Source organism: Spea bombifrons, chromosome 5 (genome assembly GCF_027358695.1).
Source record: "Spea bombifrons isolate aSpeBom1 chromosome 5, aSpeBom1.2.pri, whole genome shotgun sequence".
NCBI classification, from domain to species: domain Eukaryota; kingdom Metazoa; phylum Chordata; class Amphibia; order Anura; family Pelobatidae; genus Spea; species Spea bombifrons.
In genome coordinates, this window is record NC_071091.1 from 92,654,331 (window position 1) to 92,678,238 (window position 23,908).

At 42.6% G+C, this 23,908-nt stretch overlaps 1 protein-coding gene across 3 annotated transcripts in view; it reads left to right on the forward strand.

Moving 5' to 3' along the window:
* Positions 1 to 23,908, forward strand: part of WWP1 (WW domain containing E3 ubiquitin protein ligase 1) — a 47,189-nt gene that overhangs the window by 10,201 nt on the left and 13,080 nt on the right. For 2 of the 3 annotated variants that reach the window (XM_053467209.1, XM_053467208.1), the window contains exons 2-8: positions 5,184 to 5,269; positions 17,565 to 17,703; positions 18,227 to 18,351; positions 19,045 to 19,188; positions 19,269 to 19,332; positions 20,470 to 20,648; positions 22,226 to 22,541. In XM_053467209.1, coding sequence (XP_053323184.1) covers positions 5,203 to 5,269; positions 17,565 to 17,703; positions 18,227 to 18,351; positions 19,045 to 19,188; positions 19,269 to 19,332; positions 20,470 to 20,648; positions 22,226 to 22,541 — 1,034 coding nt within the window. In that variant the 5' untranslated portion in view covers positions 5,184 to 5,202. Of the gene's footprint in view, positions 1 to 2,895; positions 2,941 to 5,183; positions 5,270 to 17,564; positions 17,704 to 18,226; positions 18,352 to 19,044; positions 19,189 to 19,268; positions 19,333 to 20,469; positions 20,649 to 22,225; positions 22,542 to 23,908 lie in introns of those variants that run through there. The other variant, XM_053467207.1, reaches the window with a different exon arrangement.

Below are 23,908 nucleotides of genomic sequence, written 5' to 3' on the forward strand. Positions count from 1 at the left end.
GATAAATGCTGAGACGGCAAAACTGCAAGACAAACAAGCTTGTGCTTTTATGCAGCGTGTAAGATTAAGCACTATTACGCTGCAGCTCCGAGGCGTGGGGCTTAAGTCACAAGACGACTAGACTTTGCGTAACGCACGTATCTAACCCACACAGCCTTAGATTATGTCCGCTATCTTAAATGAAAAGGCTAGATCTGTACCTGTGCACTAACCATTAACCATTTAATAGCCTACTATGCGTGAAATGTGTATGGCATTGCATATTTGTGTTTTGTTAACTGAGAGAGCAGCAACTGCAGTCCTCGAGAGATGCGAACAGACCAGGGATTCTGTGTGCTCTTAACTAAAACCAATTAGTTTAATGAAATTGTAATGAAAACGCATGTACTCAAGATGGCGTTTGCAAAAATCATGGCCCTCGCGGACAGGTCTGCAGCAGCCCAGGTATAGATACATTGTATACCTTGCAGCTCGTGGTGGGTTAAAGCATGTGGCATTGTGGCAACGAGCACAGCCTAACGTATAAAGCTGTGCTTGCTTTGAACAAGTGCTTTATTTGTATGTGTTTTGTAGCTCTGTTATCTTATTCCAATCTAAATTTATAAAGCCTGGAGGTAAACAATACAATGGCTCAGGTTTTATCACCCAGCTGGACACTTGGATTAATAGAAGACAAATGGAAAAACAGAGTTCATTAGCATTGCCGTAAAGAATCGGCTCACTGTTGTGAGCAGCGAAAGTCACCCAAAATATCATGACTAACAATGGCAGCCTTCAGGACCCATTTTTGTCAATGCCGACCTACGTTACTATATACAGCACAGGATTTTATACACAAAGAGAAAACAGTCTAAAGGACTTGCCCTTTAAAGTGCTTGCCATACCTGTTCTTTCTTCTCACTGGCTACAAGATTGCTATCTAAAGTATGGTCCAGATCGCTGTAGACAATGCCCTGGCTTCCAAGTATTATGTATCATACGGCTTTGATGAGGTGTCAAGTTCTGTGAGAAGTCACAACGTTTCTCAGTCTCTTTGAGCTTCTGTGAAAGCTGGAAACGTAGCTTAGGCTTTCTCACAGAAATTTGATTATGTTCCTCTGCAGCATAGTAATGTTTGGGTCTATTTGTTGATTTGGTTTATTTGTAGCTTAGGATAGTGTATTTAAACCTGACACCACTTCAGTGTCCTTGGCAAACCACCAAAGTATATAAACCCATAGAAGAAGTGTACTGGAGTTCTTTCAAGACCCATGAGTAACTATGAAGGTATTACAATGACTTTTAATTATTACGTTCTGTTACATCACAAGAGACCAGCCATTGAGTCCATATTTCCTGCTAGGGGAACAAAAGAAAAAAGAGCTGAAACGTGGCTTCTTTGAAAAAATAAACAATTTTTTACAGCTGGCTATTGGCATCAGAGTTGGTCTGAAAGGCTTCTGTGAAACAGTCTGGTGGTGTTGGGCTCGTTGTTGCACCCTGCTACTAGCCCTGTAAATGTTGGCTAGTATGTGCTAATGCTTCGTAGAAGCTAGAAGGACGTCTTTATGGTTCTTATACAGAAAAAGACCGCCGCTTCTCCGTGAACGCAGACAGGACAGAAGAGGGTTTATCCGCTGTAAAAGCAAGATAGATACAGTGCATACATTTTAAAGAGAGAAAGTGACATTGTCTTCTTTAAATCGCTTTGCTCTGGTGCCATAATCTGTCAAGTGGTTTTAGGTGACAGGGCCAATTGACTTTGGCCACAGGCAAAAAGACCTTGTTGACCCAACAACAATGTGGTAATGCAAAGCAGCATGCTTTAGAGCCGCGTGCCTTCATTTGGTATTATAGGTATCGGCTCTAGCCTTTTATGAACCTGCGGGAAATCACGGTGTGCTCACTTCTGTACTACAATCTACACAATGAGTATGAATGAAGGGGCAATCTAATGCCCCATACAGCCAGACCATTGAAGAATGCATATTAAAATGTGTTTTTTTTTTTTTTCTTTTAACATGGTGAAAACACATTTCACTCCAGTTTTGGCACCTTGACATAGCCAGTCACTGACAGGAAAATGCACCCATTGAAGTCAGAGCACTTTCCTGCACATGTGTGGGAATGATCATGCGAGCAAACACAGGAGCTGGCAGGTGGTCAGTATGCATCCAAACACGCCACTGTCCAGGAGATGCTTTGGCTGAACATGTCTCTTGGCACGTTGAGACAGCGTGCAAACCCCTATTAATTGAATGATAGCTGGAGCTTCCCTTTAAGCCTATAATACTGAATCCATGCTTTATAATAACTGTTCCAGATGACCCTATAACCCTCAACACCTGACACAATCTGCTAAAGTGGCCATTTGTCATTTACGACACGTGTGCCCTCAGGATGCGTTTGTTTCCACAGCAAAGAAGTGTTCAAATGAGGCGAAGTGAGATAAGAAGAGTGTTGCTGCTCCTTTAAATTAAATACCCCCCTTTTCAATTTCTCCAATCCACAGATTTCTTTACTGCACCTACTCTGCTTTGGAAGTATCAATAAATAATAATCCAGCAACCAAATATCAGTCAGTGTGCGCATCCGTATAATGCAGCGGTCCTCGTCTTTCCAATAATGCTTTGCTATTTGTGTTGAAACGCACATTATTTTTTCTTTTACATCTAGTATTCCAGAAAATGTGGCATTTTAGAATATTTTTCCATCAGCACATTTACACAGAAAAAGAGCTGTGTGTGTGATTTATGATTTTCGGGGGGGGGGGGCTTAGTAAAGCTTGTGACTCTGTGAGTAATTGAAGCCGCTGCCAAGATGAAGGAAGTTTGTCCCAGCTTTCCCCTTGTAGTTGGTGACATCGGAGTCACATGACTGGCACTGCTCAGAGTCACTGGCAGTGCACTGGGGGCAGGAGGAGGAGGTGATCTCCGACATGCTAATAACCGCACAGGCTATGTGAGTGCATCTTTTTATTAGCAAACTATTCCTTTACTGCTCTGAGGCTCAGGAATGAGCTGTGCACGCGCGGATGCATCACACGCATGGTTTTCATTCTTCACGCCTGCTCAGCCTGCACTGATTTTTCCTTTTTTAACCCATGCCTGATGATGCCTTTTTTTGTGTCACTTAAAACAGTTTGGGTAAATGTAACACAGATTAAAGTTGGCGCCGCTGGCTCTGTGTATAATGTTTAGTCTTTTTAATGGGAAAATGCTACCGAATCTTATTCAAAGGTGTTTCTTTTGTTTAGAGACTGAGAGCCCTTTCCCTTTTCTTCCCCTGTATCGCGATTATTTGACGTGTAATAAAGCTGCATAAGGTATTTCTCATGTGTTATGTGGTCTCACTCTGTTATGTTAGCCCAGGCGGCTGGACACACACAAACTCCTTATCGCACTACCTTGTGGTAAGCGATAGAATGGCTCAGTTTTAATCAACCAGAGGGACCTTCCGACTAATGATGGTGCGGTCAGCTGTGTGTGGGGGTTGAGCAGGTAAAGTCATCCAAATCTTCTTGTGTACTCATTTTACAGCTCTGTGGAATATGAGAGCTTTATATAAATGAATGAGTATAAGTATGACTTGACTGCCTACAATCGCAACCTACAAATCTGTAGATAAAGCACATTTATTGGAACAAAATGGAATAGAAAACACCTTTTCTTCACCATAAAACTACCGTACTCTATGTATACAGCCTGGATTTAACGCTCAATGAAATCGGCTATTTTCTTTCTACTTTCACTGAAGGGATTTCTTTCATCTGGCTCCTTTTCTACTTTTCACCTGTTTGTCATGATCTTTCTACTCTCTTTGAAGATTTCTTATTATTGTTATTGGGCTGCACGGTTTCCGCAGTCCTTTTTGATTTATTCTGTAAACTCTAAAATTGAGGTGTAATCCTATATGAAATGGGGGGCTTTACTGAAATTTAGAAATATTACATGAAGTTTGGTTACTTTGCTGCAAGATGTGCAACTGCTGCTGGCCACTTCTCATCAGTCCCTGCCAGACGTTGGCTCTACTCGATGGGAGTCCATCTGGCAGGTACCCTAATTTATCAGGGCTTTAAAAAAATGAAATGGACGTGGAATTGAGTTGAAGCAGGAATCATAGTTGGGGCATTGTTAGAAAATGTTTCAAATGTATGTATAGCTGTATCTGTAAATGTGGAAGATCCGACACGGGATGTAACAGATAAGCCTTGAGCTCTTTCGTTGGATAATGCAGTCGCTATCGTACATTCCAAGGTTGAATCTGCAGTACAGTAGACACTTTGTATACAAAACCCCCATGCGCTTGCCAGGGTTCATTTAGACAGCCCCTTGGACAATGAATGCGTATGTAACTACTTTAATAGATGCATACATTTAAACTGCCAGAAAAATAAATCTCTGACCTTAAAGAGAAGCTGCAGAAATCCCTCCCCGTTCTGATGTTCCGTGTCACGTAAATCAATGGGAACGTTTTCTGCGCATGTGTATGGGGTGGGGAGTGGGATTTTGTTATACCCTCCTCAGTAGTGCTAGATCTATCGCTGTTTGGTAGCTGGGGAAAGGGGCAGACGCGTATAGGGGGACCGTGTAGAATGCGCTGCGACAAACCGGCAATCATATGGTGGCTGGAGTATCCCTTTAAATGGACAACCTCTTTAGCCTTTGTCTGGAGCCAGTCATGGATTCATTCATGGGGAACCAAATACGAAAAAGTTGCTCGCCTCCGTTAAACGCCCGGAACCGTAGCTACCAGTGGCTTCCCGCGCGTATTACCAAAAATACTAAGAGAACTCCTACACTGATCTACAGCCATTCAGCAGCTGGCCTATACAGCGTGTATCTCTGTGTACATCTGTGTTTCATTTTATTTTGGGTCGGATCGCAGATGGCACATCTTTTTTTTTTTTTCTTCTTCTTGAAGGAAGTGGTTAACGACATCTGTGTGCTGAGCTTGCATGCTGTGCCAGTTGAGTAACGCGCTCTGCACCTTGTAGCTCGGCCCTCTGTACCCGGTGTTCCCGTTTCCCCTGATTAGCTGAAGCGCAGTTAACTTGTACTTTGACATTTCCCCTGTACTTTGACATGTGTGATTTAGTCACCCATAGCAGAACGTGCACGCACCAACTAGAAATAGAAGCGCGTGCTGCCCATTGCCGTTGGAATCCGTGTACTCACATGATGCTTTTGTTTGTCCTCTTGCAGGCCTGACCTGTACCCTGACATGGCCGCAGCCTCACCCCGGCCGGCTACCAGAAACAATCATGAAGGTTTGCCGCTGCATGTGACAGGTAAGCGGGTTACGCTGCCGCTGCTCTGAGATGATGCACCCTGCCAGTTCCCCTGCCAGATGCGCCCGTTCCCCGTACCTCTTTAGGTCTGGGGCTTTAGATCCCCCCACCCCCCGCTTGTTTTGGAACGTGATGATCCTGTTGCAGTAAACGTTGGCGATAATAGTGGAAGACCTTGTGCAGATGGATGAGTTATATTGGAGTTTATGAAAATCATGTATAAAACACCCCGTGGTATGGTATGGTACTCGTAACTAAATTTGCAGCAAATCTTTTTAATTACACATAATGTTAATTTGTATGTGATCCCCTATCTACACTACTGTTCAAAATGTCCTTGTTGTTTTTTTAAAGAAAACACATTTTTTTACATTAAATAACATGGAACGGGTGAGAAAAACCGCTCAGATGTTGTAAATGACTATTGTACCTGGAAACGGCTGATTTTTAATGGAATCCCTGTATAGGTGTACAGAGGCCCTTTATCACTCCATCACTCCTGCGTTCCAATGACACGTAGTGTTAACTAATCCAGGTTTAAGGTTAAAACGATTTGAAAACCCTTTTGTAATTATATTACAGCTAGAAATGTCCTTGTGACCCCAAACTTTTGAATGGTGTATAAGCCTTAGAACCATGGAATATGTGCATGTGTTGGGAGTATGTCCTCTGTGAAGTACACTATTAACCCCTTCCTGACTTCCTAATGAATCTTTCATTGTAGTCCGCTTCTTTTAGTTTGTTTTTATGCTTTTTTTATTGAGAGAGTTCTGGTATTTTGTATCCATAAAATGATTTTTTATATTCCCTTATAGAATATCTAAAATCTGTATCCTGTGCGTAAATCATTTTGTACATATTTTTTAGCCTTCTACAATATATTTTTTTTTGTTTTTTTTTTGTATGGATTCAGTCGTCGTTAGGACATTAAAAGTGCAAAAGGGTTTCCAGTAGAGCAGCTAAAATTCTATTCTTCTTTAAATCCTTAGATTACGGCTAAAACTCGTAAAACGGTATATGGCTGGGTTAGTAGCTTCAGTTTAATATTGTTAAATATTTTATGTGGCTTGGTTAGTCTTGTTAATGTTTTGTAAAATGCCTTAACTTTGCCCTGTGACATAAGCCACCGATCCCAAAGAGAGACCGGCCAGCAAACCCGTAGTAGAGGCTCAGTCTTACTGGCATTCAAAGGGTTTAAGAGGTTAAATAGACGATGCTAACTATGTTGTGAAAATTTAAAGGGATTCTTGTGCTTTTTATCTTTTTACCTGATTTTACCTTTTGATTTGCCTCTCCAGTTATCTTGCATTGTTTTCCATGTAAAAACATTGCTAAGGGCCGCTCTTCCCGTTGCCGTGTGTTACCGTGTTATTCTGGCTAGTGTACACATGGCACGGATCCCAATCTCTCGAGGTGAACGTGTTGGATGCTCACTTTAAACCTCGGGATATATTTTTTCTGTTTATTAGTAACCATGTCTGTAACGGATACATAGTGTGTGTGTGTGTGTGTGTGTGTGTGTACGCGTGGTGGCTTGGGCGACGTCCCCTGTAACTTGGCTCTGATTGAGCCGTAGGCGCTGATGCTCTTTCGGGGAACCGGTACATACTTTCCTCACTAGGGTGTCGTTACTGGTTTATATGTTCCGTTTCATGCGCGTCAGGAGTAACGGGCTGGCTCTGTGATAGGGAGACACTTTGTGTGTCAATATGGGACCGGTTTGATCTTTTGTTATGGTCGTCGTTAATGTTCCTCGATCCTAAAATCATGACCCTCTTCAAGAGTTTAGAGGGGAGGACTAGTAGCTTTAGGCTGACAGGGCAAGTGGCCCAGCTATGCAGAGGCACAATTTGTACGCTAGTCTGAAGAATCTGTTCCTTGTGTTTGTTGTTGTAAGAAATATAGGGTGTCTTTACTTCCGCTGAAACAAGTCCAAGTATACTCAGCACTGTGCGAACGAATGGCTGCAGTATGATGTCCCATCTATTATTATCTCTAATAGCCCCATCTCACAACTTCATCGTTCAGTTAATGGCTCTCCTGATGCGACACAACAGGAAGTGACATCACATCCTGGCGCTTCATACAGGGAGGCTTCTGGCGCGACCTGGTACTGGGAGGGAACCTGTTCATTATGACAATCCCAACTAGACATAGTCACTAACCTGTGACCATCAACCTCCAGTCAGCTCTGCAGAGTACTTCTAGTTATTCATACATATAATATAATTTCCCTCTTAAAGCGGTACAAAAGGGTGTCTGGAAATAGTAGGCAGACCAGATGGGGCGAATGCTTCTTGTCTGCCGTTAAGTTCCCATTAATCTTGCACACCCTGGATCCATGTTATACGGCTTCTTCCAAAGGTTACCTGCTATTACGCATGACCTTTGGCTGTAGAATTTTTGTGTTGCCAAGCCTGTCCAGCTGCCTCCTGCCACTCGCTTCTTGTGATATTGTAAACGTACTAAGTTCCAGTATCATTTTAGTTGAAGTTTTATGCACATGGACTGTAATCAATGTGAATTAGAGCAAAATGTGAATGACGGACCAGAGTAGGAATCTTACACCAAATTCCCTTTACTTTTAGAGTTGGGTAGAAGCACCATACGGTTGGTCAGTGCAGGGGGTACGCAGACCTGTGAGGGTATGATTGCTGTCAATCCTAATAAACAGGTCACTTGTACACAACAGCAGCCTCTGACCTTTGTGGGAATGGTAGTTACGTACATCTGCCATTATCGTTAGCCTCCGGAACAAAGTGACAATGGGGTGCAGCTGAAACATGAATAAATAAATGAAATATATAACGGTTACATGATTTCTCTGCAGAGGGAAAATGGTCTTTCCAGCCGCCCCTAGAGTTCTAAAAGAAAAGAGAAATACGGCCAATAAACGAGTATCGCAAACGATGCCAGATCTGATTTTTACTGATACTGTACTGATAGAAAATAATTTTTATGCAAAAGTTATAATGCACCAAAAATCTCTGAAAAGTGACTGCTGATCATACAAATCACGATAGCAATACTTTCATAAGGGGACCCGAACAAAGGCGGTTTCACACAAATAAAAACCATTTCCAGCTACAATAGTCATTGACATCATTGAGAGCGTGAACAGCAGTATATAGTGGTGTGTGAGAGACATGAAATCTTGTGCTAGGGCGATCCTGTAGGAAAGAAAGATCTGCAATGTTACGTCAGCCTGGGTGATTCCCTCGGCTCGTTTGTGCAAACATATAAAGTGTATCTCGGATCTCGCTAATACATAGGATTGTGCGATATGAATAATAAAACAGGAGAAGACTCTTCTGTGTGCCAAAGAGTGCCGGCCACCTAGCTAAATAAAACCGAGCAACTGCAGCAATGTTATCGGTAGAGACTGAGCGTATCGAGTGATACAGCACTCTAAACAACGGCCCTGCGACGGCGAACTGGTGTGGGAAATATCTGATTCTCACGTTGTGTGACCTCCGTTGTAAATAGACCAGTTTGGGGGCAAAGTTGTAAATACAAAACTATCATCAGACCAATGGAATAATTTAGAATTAGGGCTGCAACTAACGATTATTTTAATAATCGATTAATCGGCCGATTATTTTTTCGATTAATCGATTAATCGGATAAAAAAAACAATATGCAAATTTTTCGTTTATTTAAAAGAATTTAATGAACTGGATGTTAAAAAACAACTTAAAATTTACATTAACATTCTTATTTTGTTATGATGTAATAAAAAACAATATTTTCAAAGTACAAGAACCCAAACACAATATTTATGAAACAAAATAACCCCAAACATTCTGAAAAGAGGTGGACTATTACTGTTCAAGAAACTTTGCCCCAGCACTTTGCACTTTGCACCCAGCACTTTGCACCCAGCACTTTGCACCCAGCCCTGGCACTTTGCACCCAGCACTTTGCCCCAGCCCTGGCACTTTGCATCCAGCACTTTGCACCCAGCATTCAGCACTTTGCACCAGCACTTTGCACTTTGCACCCAGCCCTGGCACTTTGCACCCAGCACTTTGCACCCAGCCCTGGCACTTTGCACCCAGCACTGGCACTTTGCACCCAGCACTTTGCACTGTGCCCCTGCACCCAGTCTCTAACTCTGCCCTGCACCCAGCCCTGCCCCCACATTCTGCCCTGCCCCCACACTCACACTCTGCCCTGCACCCACACTCACACCCTGCCCTGCATCCCCACCCCCACTCTGCCCTGCACCCAGTCTCCCACTCTGCTCTGCACCCACACTCACACCCTGCATCCCCACCCCCACTCTGCCCTGCACCCAGTCTCCTGCCCTGCACCCCCACCCCCACTCTGCCCTGCACCCCCACCCCCACTCTGCCCTGCACCCCCACCCCCACTCTGCCCTGCACCCCCACCCCCACTCTGCCCTGCACCCCCACCCCCACTCTGCCCTGCACCCACACTCACGAACCGCTCTGTGCGAATGGAGCCACTCGCACAGAGCGAACCGCTCTGTGCGAATGGAGCCACTCGCACAGAGCGAACCGCTCTGTGCGAATGGAGCCACTCGCACAGAGCGAACCGCTCTGTGCGAATGGAGCCACTCGCACAGAGCGAACCGCTCTGTGCGAGTGGAGCCACTCGCACAGAGCGAACCGCTCTGTGCGAGTGGAGCCACTCGCACAGAGCGAACCGCTCTGTGCGAGTGGCTCCATTCGCACAGAGCGATTCGCTCTGTGCGAGTGGCTCTGTGCGATCCGTGCACATAGACATGAAGAATACTTACCTCCGGAACGCGTCACATCCGTCACGTAGCTAGAAGGCGGAGACTGCAGAGCGTGTAGCAGAAGCGGGGAACGCTCGCGGAGGTAAGTAAAAGGAGCCGAGTGCTCCAACAACGAATTGATCACTCGATTAATCGATAACGGAAATCGTTATCGATGATTTCCGTTATCGATTATTATCGATTTTATCGATTCGTTGTTTCAGCTCTATTTAGAATACTGTTGCTTTTGTAATATTGTGAGCATCCTCCGTTGTACCGCATTAGTAGATCTCTTTGGCTGCAAAGCTTGCCATCCATCTGGAAATGAGGGGAATGCCCCCTTCCACCCTATCCCCCTGCCTTCTTCAGGAAGTGCTGTGCGCTTGTCCAGGATTTTCATGGTCGGTCATCTGGAGGACATAGACGCTGTGTGTGTCATGGGAGTCTTTCGAAAAGTAGAGATTTATAATATAGTTGTGAATGCCGCGTATACAAAAACTTATATAAAATGCTAGATAGTTTACTCAACAAACAGTAGCCATGGGACGAGGTGCTTGGCGCGTGTATCTGTTTTGTGATTGGCCCATATTGCTGTTCCTTTTTTTTTTTATTGCATTTTAAATCTGACGTGTCTGGTTATATGTTGTAGATGATGCGGAGATGTTCAAATACCGTTCCAGGTTAGAGTTGATGTAGGAGCTCATGCTGATTAACCAACTTAAAAAATAAATAAATGTGCAAATGTTAACCCCTTAAGGACCGGGCTCATTTTTCGTTTTCTACCCTGTGGGACCGAGGCTGTTTTGACACTTTTGTGGTGCTTGAAAAAAAAGACATTTTATGACTTTTATTTGAAAAATCTTTTACTCACCTAAAAAAGCAAGTAAAAAAACTAGCTAAATAGATTCTACTACTTGTCCTGAGTTTAGAGATACCCAATGTTTTTATGTTTTTTTGCTGTTTTTTGTATGTTATAGGGCAATAAGTACAAGCAGCGTTTTATGATTTCCAAATCTTTTTTAACAAATCTGGTCATTCTGCCCCCATCTCCTCTTTGGAACATCTTTGAAGCCGGTTAACTCAATTTAACCCATTCAAACCATATATTTTTGAAAACTAGACACCCCAGGGTATTCCAAATGCTGTTATTTTAACCCTTTCCATGCACCAATTATACAACTACACTTTGTCAAACTTTGTAATAGTAATTTTTTTTATTTTTTTTCCCACACAAATTGTACTTTAGTTATAGATATACAGGTTCTGGTATATGTCACTATCAAACAACACCCCAATGTGTGTTCAGGAACATCTCCTGAGTACAGCGATACCCCACATGCATGGGTTTGTCAGATTGTTTGGCTGGTAAAAGGCTACTTTTGGGGCATGCGTAATTCAGGTGGTCATTTGGTCATTCTGCCTCCATCTCCTCTTTGGAATATCTTTGAAGCCGGTTAACTCAATTTAACCCATTCAAACCATATATTTTGGAAAACTAGACACCCCAGGGTATTCCGAATGCTGTTATTTTAACCCTTTCCATGCACCAATTATAGAACTACACTTTGTCAAACTTTGTAATAGTAATTTTTTTCACACAAATTGTACTTTAGTTATAGATATACAGGTTCTGGTATATGTCACTGTCAAACAACCCCCCAATATGTATTCAGGAACATCTCCTGAGTGCAGTGATACCCGACATGCATGGGTTTGTCGGGTTGTTTCAGATTTAAAATGCCACATTTGGGAAGTGCGCTTTTTTTCTCCATTTTGGTCAGTCTGTACCTATGCCCTATCTGTGAGCTAGGCCACTCCAATTTACCCCATCAGCCATTTTTTTATATATTAGACACCCCTTGGGTATTTGAAGTGCTTTTATTTTAACTCTTTGAGATTTTTGAGAAATTTTAGCACTTGCTCAAAATAATTATTTTTTTATTTTTTTTATTTTTTTAATACTTTTTTTATATTTTTTTTACACATTTTGCTGGTACTGGATGGTTCATCTAGTGACATCACTGCATAATTATTTTTAAATGTTAGCACATTTTTTTTTTTTTCCATTTTTTTTTTTTATTTATTTTTTTTTTGAATATTTTACTAATCACATAGTGATTAGAAAGCTGGGCTCCATTGACTTGCATGGTTGAATGCAGTACCTGTATTCAACCAGCAAGTGGAGCCAGTTCTCTAGAGGGTCTGGAGACCATCTAGCAAACTTTTTCGTTTGTTTTTTTTTACAGAGCGGCGGCCATCTTACTTGATGGCGAAGATCACCGGCAGCTGCGGCTGTGACCGCTCTCCGGAGCGGTCACAGCCCACCTAAAGGTGAGTGTTTGGTGTCGCTGGATGCCTCCTGATCGAGGCATTCCAGCGACACCATTTAAGTTTAGGAGGCGATCGTTGATCGCCTCCTAAACGCTTTTAAAACGGGCGTCCGCCGCCATACAATGTATGGCGGCTGTTGACGCCCCGGGGAGGGGCCAGACATGGCCCCCGATGCCGATCTCGGCCTTGCTGAATGCCTCGACATCGAGGCATTGCAGCAAGGCCGTTTAAGCGAAGAAAGTGATCCTTGATCACTTTCTAAGCTTATTTAACTTTTTGACGGTTCAGGACCGTCAAAGGTCATTTAGTGACCTTCTTGTCATGACGGTCCTGAACCGGCAAAGGTCGCGAAGGGGTTAAAGAACGGGGAACTAATTCCATGCGTCACCCGCTTCATCACACTTCCCCTATCTGAGAAACGAGCTCACGTAAGAGACATGTCTGTGGGTGAAATTTGCTGATGCTTCTGTCCTCCGAGGTTCCTGTATAACCCACCAAAACCAGTTTTGTTTAATTTTCTGTTTCTTTGGAGACTCGCAACTTCCACCTCTGTGAACTTGGCAAAAAGAGACGTAAAATGGCAATAGGAAACCCTTTTTCTTTCAACTTTACGCAACTGAAAAAATAAAAAAATAAAATCACATTTCCTGACATTTTTTCTTTTAAAGCCCATTAAGCATGTGACCGAAAGAAAAATTCCTTTCGACGTCCATACGTTTGGAAACACGGACATTCAAAACATTTACTTATCTGTAAGTCTCCTGATCCTGTCTCCACCCCTGTTTGACTTGGCAATGACTACCGACTTGTCTTCACCGAACTCCTAGCTCACAATTATAGCTTCTGCTCTTATTTCTCTTTCATAACGCTCCGAATGCCGGTAAGAGCTTACAAGAGCAAACAGCCAACGCACTATGGATCTGTTTGTCAAATATGATCTTTTGTAAAATAAGAAATGTGACGGAGATCTTCTGTGATATAGTGATCTTTGTGGTAGCGTTACCATGTAGCTCGGAGAGCTAGTTCTGTGGAGTGCTAGGCTTGTTATTATATAGGTGTAGGGTGTTATAAACTTTGGGGGCATGTAGCACATTAGCAGAGCACACATCCAATACAGAAATAACAGGTTAAAAAATTAGCATACAATAAATTGACACCATACGCAATAGGGAGTGTTAGGTCATTTTATTACATTGGGTAATCAAATGGTGGTCGTCTTCTTCAGCTCATGTATGGTCTGCCTTTGGCCAAGACTGGTCCCTGGGTGTCATGCGCTTTAAAATAAGGTTTTTTTTTTTTCTTTTTAGTGTGTGGTACGTGAAGCACGTTCATGTAAAGGAACAAGGTGTTAAGATTCTTGTCACAGATTTCACATTTTTCAACAAATCCAAATCTTTAATGCCACCTCCTGAAATGGTGTCATGAAAATGAATGCAATCTCTACACTGTCAATCAATGAGGTGGAATATACACACTTTCAATGCTGGTTTGTGCTACGTGAGGCTCTACACAGAGAATATTAGTGTCCATTAAATATTCAACAATATTTTTTTTTTCTTTTGGCCGGTTCTTACGTTATCACTGTACTGTTTGCAAATCATAAAATCACATCATTTGGTTTGTTTACTAAATTAAACATTAATTGGTGCCTGATTGTGCAGAGGCTCCGTGGTTCTCCATAAATTGTCAATCAGTCCACAGTTAGTTTACAAGATGCTCTGCGCCACGATTTGAACATGACGTCGTAGCGCGGTGAAGCTGTGGAGAACGCTATGGCTGTAGTATTCCATTTAACGCATGTCCCTATAAATTCTCCTTCTAATGGAGAAGATGTAGAACATATCAGGAAGTGCGGTGTTATGGAAAGTGTTTCCCCTGCAGGTTAATGGTGAAAACCAGCCCAGAGGCTTACCCTGCCGCTCTCCTAGACAAAACTACACCTTAACCCCAAACTTGTTAACCTCACAGCCCTAAAGCTTTATTTGCTGCCGCCATCAAGTTCTATTTAACTGAACTACTCAATCTATAGACAGAACTAATTTATTTTTTTTAAATAAAAATCCACAAATAATGCAAGGTGTAATATAAAAATCTGCTGTCTACAAAGTTTTCACTGTACTGATCTGAGCATTATTTAATGCCAGGATTTGAGGTTTTAAAGGAACCGTCTCTGCCCAAAACAGTGTCGCCATACATTACTTAGTAAGTAGAAAAATAAATTCCACTTTATCCTACAAAAAGCTGCAATGCACGACCTCCTCCCCTCTCCGCGATTTGCCCCGGTTTTGACTGCTTGCAGCAGCTCATCGCTGGCAGGAAAGTTTTCCCCTTAGTAGGAATGCCAAATGTACTGTCCCCCCCCCCCCTGTTAATTACAAGGTAGCACTCCGGCATCATACTCATTAAAGTGCATACGAGGGCTGGAGTGTACCTCTTAAAATATTTATGCTGGGTAAGGAGTGTTTGCAAATGCAGGAAATTGCACTTAAAACACTTGGTTTGGTAAAACCTAATAAAAGAAATAACCAACAGGCACTGCTCCGCTGTACAACAGACGCCGAGGAAGGAATTAAGGTTGTTGCTTACTGGAGGCTTGTCTGAGCCGGTTACGTTTTATTAGTCTTTAAGCACAAGTGTCTTTACTTTAAGGTTCAATTTCTGGCAATTATAAACCCTACCACCTCAATCATTTCAAGCAAATGTGTGAAGATTCCACGCTAGAATCAAGCCGACGGCATTTAAAAAGTAGCTAAAATATAAACGTATTGTACTCTAGAGCGATAGAAGGATGTGAGGCAAACCGACGTGTTCCAAAGACAATACCGTGATTCTGTCTGATAATTGTAATGATGTCGTATAGTAAAAAAAAAAAATTCTTTTCTAGAAGTCCTCAAAAAAGGAGAAACTATCACAGCTTGTAGCATAATTCTATTCATATCTTATCTAGATATCTAGTTATGGTTTTATAGGGAATAAGTTGTTGTGTTTACAGTGTAAAAATTGCAGGTGTTGTATAGACCTATTCATGTTTGGATGATTGATTTTATAATTGAAGTTTTTGAAGGCACTTGAAGAGCAGTTGTGGATAGTGGAGCATTATAAAGGTTAGTTTTGATTGGTGTTATTCATTGTACGTTTTTAAAATCGACTAGGTCGTATCAGGCTTTGGTGGAGATGGAACCTCCTTGAGATGGTCTACAGAAGTTCAACTGATGAGTATAGACGGGTGATATCTTTGGATGCTTACCTTGTATCATTAATGGCCTAGATTTTACTACACATGTATAAGATGGATGTGTAGTGGGGCTTGTATTTGTTATCGGGTGTACCTTCCTTGGTTATCTGTTTTTTTTTTTTTTCTTCTGTTCCTAATCAATAGGATTTACCCAATTGCCAGCTTGAGTCCGATACAGTATCTGTGTATTTGACAACCTGGCCAAAACATCCCTATGTAAAGATGTAATTTGTGTAATTCTAGGTCTCATGCTGTATTGACAATAAATGTATAATCCAATTAATCTTTAAAAAAAAAAAAACTCTGTTTGTAATATAACTATATATAACTATAGTCTGGTTGCCATAAACAAACCGCCGGCTAGTTGTATAGACAGTTTGCTAGGAGGCACAGCAATTGATTTATATAATGGTATTTGGTCATCATCTGCCTCTGGAAACAGGTTAAACAGTGGTATCCATTTCCAGTTGCTAAAGACACATTGAGCTTTTATCCTTTTTCATAAAATCTACTTTAATGTACAGTATTTATATTGTATAGGAAAATATGAGGTACCCATATGAGGTGCTTTATTGGTTATGGACACATTATGAACCTTGTGTATTTATTATATCATTTCTGTTGTATATTGATGTCCAGCCGCAGGGGTTGCATGTGTTCCTCAGCCTGGCCGCTTGCCGTTAAAGGTTGAGGCAACCCTATAACAGTACTGTGTAGAAAGAAAGGCTGGTGTCTTAGAACATGGCCGTGGCCTCACCAGCTGCCAGTAGAACCTGGTCATATCGTGCCCCTCAAAGAATCCTCCAGAGAATCCTAAAATTGAGAAATGAGAAAAAAAAACAGAAAGATATACCGTATTTGCTTGATTATAAGATGACCCTGATTATAAGACGACCCCCCAAAATCTGAATATTAATTTAGGAAAAAAAGAAAAAGCCTGAATATAAGACTACCCTATAGGAAAACTAATTTTCATATTTAATAAAAGCTATGATTGAGAAAAATATATTTTGTATTTCCTTTTATTTGCCAACCTGCCCCCCCAGTTATGCACATCTGCCCCCAGGCTTGCCACTCTGCCTCCAGAAATGTCTTATACCCTCCTATATGCCACTGTGCCCCATGATATGCCTTTAACCCCCTATATGCCCCTCTGCCCCATGATATGCCTTATATCCCTATATGCCACTCTGGCATATAGGGGGTTAAAAGGCATATCATGGGGGCAGAGGGGCATATAGGGGGTTAAAATGCATTTCTGGATATATATATATATATATATATATATATATATATATATATATATATATATATATATATATATATATATATATATATATATATATTGGTAACAGCAATCACACTCCTATCAAGCCAAGGCAGCCAGTACATGCTGGAACCTGGGGATGTTAGAAGTGTGATTACAGCCTCCCTATGCCATGCTACCCCCTTACACATCCATGCTATCCATCCATCCATGCTATCACACACACACTCATTCACAAACATTTAAATACTCATTCATTCCATTAATCACACACACACACATGCTCAACCCCCCCCCCACCCCCTTACCTGAACTGCAGATCTCCCACTCGCAGACTTCTGCAGGGGCCCAGCTGTGCGAGCAACTTCTCTGGCCCCGCCCCCAGAGGAAGGAGGGGGGAGGTAGAGTTATGTGAGGACTGTGCTACCTTCCTGTTCTCCTGCTGCTAGAAGCAGAGACGCTGCTCGCGATCAAAGCCCGGTAAGCAGCACGGCCCCAGCAGAATGAGGTCTGATTAGAAGACGACTTCGATTATAAGACGAGGGGTATTTTTCAGAGCATTTGCTCTGGAAAAAACCCCGTCTTATCGAGCAAATACGGTAGTTCAAATCTAAATAGCTTTGGGACATCTAATCAGTTAACAGGACATTATTATTATTACTACTAGTATTGTTCTTGTAGAGTAATCTGGAGTAAGTATTTCTCTCCATTTCTTTTCTAGTGTCCTGTGCCAAACTGAAGAGAAAGAAAAACTGGTTTGGCACTAGTGTGTATACAGAACTGGCTGTCGATGGCCAGACAAGGAAGACGGCAAAATCAAGCAGCTCAAGCAATCCAAAATGGGAAGAGCAGATAACTGTGTATGCTTGTTTTCCCTCACGTCATTTAAAAAAAAAAATACATATACAAGATCTTCCCCCATCTCTTTACTTTTTAAATAATGCAGGTATATTTTGTGGAGATATAAGGCACAATCTTGCTTTTTTGTAGCTTTGAGAAATGGGGACAATATCGATTATATGTCTGTTGCCATTCATGTAAGCAGAGAAGTGAATGAATGAAGGTAAAAGCTCTTTCTTGAAAGTTCCACATTCTCGCCATATACTATATTTCTACTGAAATGTTGGTACAAACTAATAACTCTAACCAATAGAGTTATGAGTCATGAAAAAAATCAACGGTAGAAACCAATGAGTTGCCGTGTAGAGTTAAGTCCAGATAGCCAGTTCTGGGGCTGGAGAAGTTGAAGCACAGTAGATCTGCTGTAACTCTGCCTCTGTGGTTACAGCTACTGATAATGTTAATAACTCAAAAAACATTATGCTATCTCATGGCTGAAAGGCAACAAAATGAGTCTACTCAGCGCTTTGTTTCTTTCCGTAGGAACGTGACACCACACACCACACTTGAATTTAAGGTATGGAGCCATCATACATTGAAAGCAGATGCACTGCTTGGAAAAACCATTGTAGACTTAAAGCAAGCCTTGGAGGCCCACAACAGGAAATGTGAGTATTGGTAAAATGCTGTCCATTTAGCTTGGAATCCAGAAATAATGCATAACACACAGCGACGTACCCAGTCCAACTACCAAAGATCTTTATTGGGGATTTTTAAAGAAACAGAAAATGGGCTTGAAGGGCACTAAACATGCTTCTTGGGTATCTGTAATTAAATTTGTTGCTGGGGTTTTCCTCTCTCCATATCTCTACAAAAAATGTCTGCTTTAGCATGTTCCTGAGAAAGTTTAACGCAAAAAAAGGGCAAAGAAAAATCTTAGTATTTATCTATTCATATTGAAGGTAGACTTCTTCAGACGGAATATTTTGAATGATATTGATATGGGCCTCTTTCTGGTGGTGTAACACTGCATTGCGTGACCCCTTTTAGTAGCATGGCAGGTCTCACCGCGTGCAAGAAGCTGTGGGGATAAACTCCGCTCAAGTTGAGTGAATAGGTGTGTTACTAATGATGCATGTGGGTTTACATGCCCCCAGGTCCAGTGGGTGCCAGCACTCACCCGTAGTCCTTCATAGGGTGAACTCCTTGCATGCTGCAGAACTAAACCATTAACCAGCTGGGTATTTCATGTTTGGACTTACTCATCAATTTATTCTGGATCTGTACGTTTTGGTTGCTTGGTTTCTGGTTTTACAGAGAGCACACGTGTGTTTACCAGTATCGTGGTTTTGTGTTCACAGTGGAAAAAGTAAAGAAACAGTTAAAGCTGTCACTGGATGGTAAGCACGGGACTGTCCAGACCGGGGAACTGACTGTCATTTTAGACGGTTTGATTGTAGAACCGGAAGCCCTCAATCCATGCAGTTCAGCAGCCCCAGCATCCGGTAAGACCCACATCTTGGGTGTACCAATTGTTTTGACAAAATGAAACCCCGTTGAACTTTCTATTTTTTTCCCCCACTAGAAATCCAGCAAAATGGTGATGCCATCCGAGAAAATGGAGGGGAAACGGCAGGTGCTAGAAGAGGGTATGAAATGTTCTTTTAATTCACTTTATCAGTAAACCTCTCTCTTTAGATGTTTTTTGGAACAATTGCTAGATTCTGAAGTTTAGGACTAGCTTGTCGTTAGCAGTCGCTTTCTGATGCAGATAAACCATGGATCAGCAGACGGATTACTATGATCTGATGTATTCAGTTTGTGTTAATTGTTAATGTTCACCGGCTCCAGTTCTGCATCTCATGTACTCCTTGGGCTACTGATCCACAACTGCTCCTCCAACATTATTTTGGGAATTGTAGATAGCTGTGGGGTGTTCTAGGGCCATTGGAGGACCACTGGGTTATAGTGTTAACAGCAGGTGACATGCCCTTGGTGCCCTACACCAGATCATACAGAAAGACCAGTCGAGAGGCTTCCATGTGGTCTACCCCTCCAGCTTTTGATCAGTTGAAGCTTACCTGAACCATCGCCTGGCTGGAATCGTAGTTTGATACCTACAGAACCTGCTGGCTGCAGAGCACCGCACTAAAGTCATTAGAATAATCATATGAGAGAATATTATCTGGATAACCAGCGCTGTCATCTCAGGCTACGGATGTGTTTCTTTACATCGTTATTATGTAATAGAAATGATTTTCAGATAAACCTGATGTTCCAGGATTAGGGAGCCGGCTCTGTTTGGACGCCAGGACTGTGATGAGCTGTCTTTGTCTTTTTGCTGTGCGGCCCAAGTTGCTTTGTGCAAATCTAAAGCGCTTAGTGTCATAATATTCTAACATATGTAAGTGTGGACACGGCTGCCACCCTGCTTAATGGAATAGTACTGGGTGTAGTTACACGGGACATAGAGCAGGGTGGTTAAAATTAGAAATGTCTCCTTAAACCCCTTTGACTGCTGCTGGTTCAGCGGGGAGTAGTTTACAAAACAAACCAAGATATATAAAGGTGACCTATATGTGGTCGTGCATCATAAGCGCCCCAAATAGCAATACCATGTCATTTTATGTTATCCATCATGAGACCTTACTATTAGACCTTAGTATTCTCCAACTGATGAGGGCCCAGGGCACAGAACACACTTTATTACGTTCTGTTTCCACTCACTGCTTGTTGACGTACTGCTTGCTGTAAATTAATAACATTCTTTTATATCTTCTTTAAAGATCTGGTGACGTTCCCAACGGGACAGCTCTTGAAACCCCATCCGGTTATACAGAGGAGAATGCCTTTAATGCACACTTAGCCAATGGAGACGGCACCCGCTCCCCTCCTCATATTGCAGCCAGACCCAAAAATACACCAGCACCAAGTACACTCGCTGCACAGGCTGGCAACAGAACTGGTAGGTGCACACGGATACGTTTCCAGGAACCCAATGGAAGCAAACTTTCCACGTCCCGCTTATAAAATCAGACGAGCCGCTGTGGATCTCGATAGGGGCTTGCTGTATAATATCTGGGCCGATAATCGGCTATGCGGCTGATCGTCGTGCAGCAAGCGTATCTTGGCATCGATACGAGGCTCTGTCCCGAGATCATGCGCCAGAGGGTCTACGTTTACAACACAGGCTTTGTGTGCCTCGTGTGTACAGGCGCTGATTAACCCCTTCAGGGTGAAGGACACTGCTTGCTTTTGTATGTAGATCTCCTTTCAAAATACTGTTTCCCTACTATATAATAAATAATTCCTTAGTACCCGGCCAATAATGCAGGGTCGCCGTGGGATCAGGCTGCGGTGCGCACAGACGCAACCATAACGCAACATGACGTTTTACAAATGTATAAATTAATAACGCAATTAAACAGCTATTTGCATTTGCAGTGTGAGGATGGTTTGTTTTCCGTTAAAAAAAAAATAAAAAAAAATCCAAGAATTATACTCAATGTAACCCATTCAGAAGATGCGTACAGAATTGGCCACAAATCGATCTGCCCAGGAGACCAGGTCTCTTATTCTTTAATAGATCCTGTGAAAATATGTAGGTCTCAGGCACTTGGGGAGTTAAAAATAAAAAAAAAGATAAAACCAACTCTAGAAAGAAATGGCTGCAACGAGCTTTAGCGAATTCATCCCCTGTTAATGAGGTCTTTCTTTACTGAAGGGCAGCACAGATGAACATTTCATTGTTGCTACAAGGACACATTGTCTGTTTTACAGATCATACACGTCACTGGAATATATAAATATTATCCACAGCAGAGCTCTACATTCACTATTCAGATTATGGGGACAAATATAATTAAAGATGAATTAAAATAAGTATATTTTTTTGTAAGCTGTTTGGAAGCTGTCCCTGGAAGGCTTACTTGGGTTCATTTATATGGATTCTAGACTACCTTCTGGATGTCTTCTCCTCTCGCTTTGTCCGGTGGCAGTTTTTAGACACGTCAGATGAGACCAGTGTATTGTGTTATCAATTTTATCAAATAAAGGGAAAGTCCGACAATTGTGTTGTTGGGGCTCCAGAAGATGGACACTCGGGTCTGATCCTCCTCAGAATTCCTCACAGCCGGTCGTCAAAACATATTTGCTTGCCCTTAAACCTTACCGTTGGCTTACGTGGCCTCGTCCGTATGGAAATAATAGTCCCTATAATTGGAGAGGAAAATAGTATCCCTGGCATTCCGTTTAAACCACAGTGCAGATGTTCTTTATAGTACTAGCATACAGAAATGTTTACGTATGTAGTGGAGATTATTCATTGCGGCGCGCTCTCATTTAGTTGCCGTTTGGAGCTGTTAATGAAATAAATCTGTTACGTGGTGTAATCGCATTATTTTGGTACATAAAGCTATTTATTGGGCAGCGTTTGGTTTTCTCACTTCATCGAGAAGCGACGTTTATGGTATATGTTGCTCATCCCACTTCCACTAAGAGGTTAAAAAGATGTACCTGAAACAAATGTATTTTTATTTCCAGTTAATGGCACAGCAGCTGCGTCGGAAGCCAATAGCACATCTTCCCGTGAAGTGATAGCAGTCCCTGCTGGACCCTTCGTATCGGATACCGCAGACGGTACCAGCGACACCGCGGGCTCACAGACTAATAATTCAGAAAGCAGCGCAGCCGCAGCCAACGATACCGCGCATGCTGCGTCTGAACCGGCACGGGCTGCGGACCCTGCTTCGTCGTCGGCTGCTGGCAGCGCGAGTCCCGAAGCAGCGAAGCCGAGCCGATCCGCTGCGGATCCCGTGAGACAGCAGCCTGGCGGCACCGCGGAGCCCCTGCCACCTGGGTATGTTTTTTTTCTTCTGTAGCTAATGATCATGGAACAGAGAGCCGTCACGTCGGATAGCCGAGGCGGGGGATCTATCACTACACGCCGTGCGCTCCCATCCAGACCGGTGCTTCCGGCACACGCTATTCTTTTATAATCGTTTTAATAACCATGGCCATTAGAATTAGCTCTACTTTATTTGCTTGATATAAATGCAAGCAAAGACCTCTTAAATTCCGTCTGTCCCGGACACGACCATGGAGCAGGCCGCACGTCACCCATTGTCTACAGCCAGCTGGGCTTCCCAACAGCGTTTTTAAATATGCTTGAAGGCTTTGCTGGAGACCGTCGTACGGCGGCACTGCATGCGTCAAGATACGCTTAGACGCTTTAGGAGTCACTGATTACGTTAAGTGTTGTAGTTTAATGGCCGGTCATAGAAATGGTGATGCTTAGCCCAGACAAAGACAGGTTGAGCATGATGGGAGTTGCATTCCCGCAACCAGTCTTGTTCTACGAGGCCGCGGCATGCTCGCTATTTCCCTATGGTTGGGGCCGGTCGCATTCCTCCACCGCCTCGCATAGCATTTGGATCATTTCTGGATCAGGTTTCATTGCACTCTGTGACACTCTGCTAGAAAATTCAGCACCAAAACCAGCACAGCGTCGTGTGCTATTGTGATGATGGTGTTTTCTGGTACAGAGGACGAACCTACTCACCAAAACAACTATTTAACAAATATCCCATAAAAAAAAGACTTTTCCGTATGGCTGCGGAGGCCTTGTGAGTTCCCGTAACCGTCGCGCTGCTTTCTTAGAAATGATTAAGTAACGTACTTCTAGGAATTATGGACAGACAAGTCCCACGCTTCGGTCTAAAAGATATGCATCGCTAGCAAAACAGTCTCTGCTAGAGTGCCGCGAGTTTCCGATGGGGACAGAATGTGAGGTTTCTGGGTTGAACCGTTACTTTCCTCCGCATGGATGAATAGATCAGATTTTGGTGTCACGTATTCTTGGCGATAGGCGAGAGAAAAGTATTTGCTCTGAGATGATATTAAAACCGGCTCGTCTTCCACAAGACTCGTTTCAGATGGACCAGCATTACAATTACGGTGCTTTTGGTCGTTCACTGGTTAAATAGCATGCAGTACCTCAATATACTGAATTCCCAAAGAGTTTAAGGCATTCGGCCATGATCTAGCCGTTATCACACACTAATGTCAGCATGCACCTTTTCGTGTCTTGAACCTTGTCATAATAGTATATATATGCGTGTGTGTGTATGTATGTATATATATGTGTGTGTGTGTGTGTGTGTGTGTGTGTGTGTGTGTATATATGAGGTATCATATACAGAGGCATAATTACACAAAAGCCGAGTA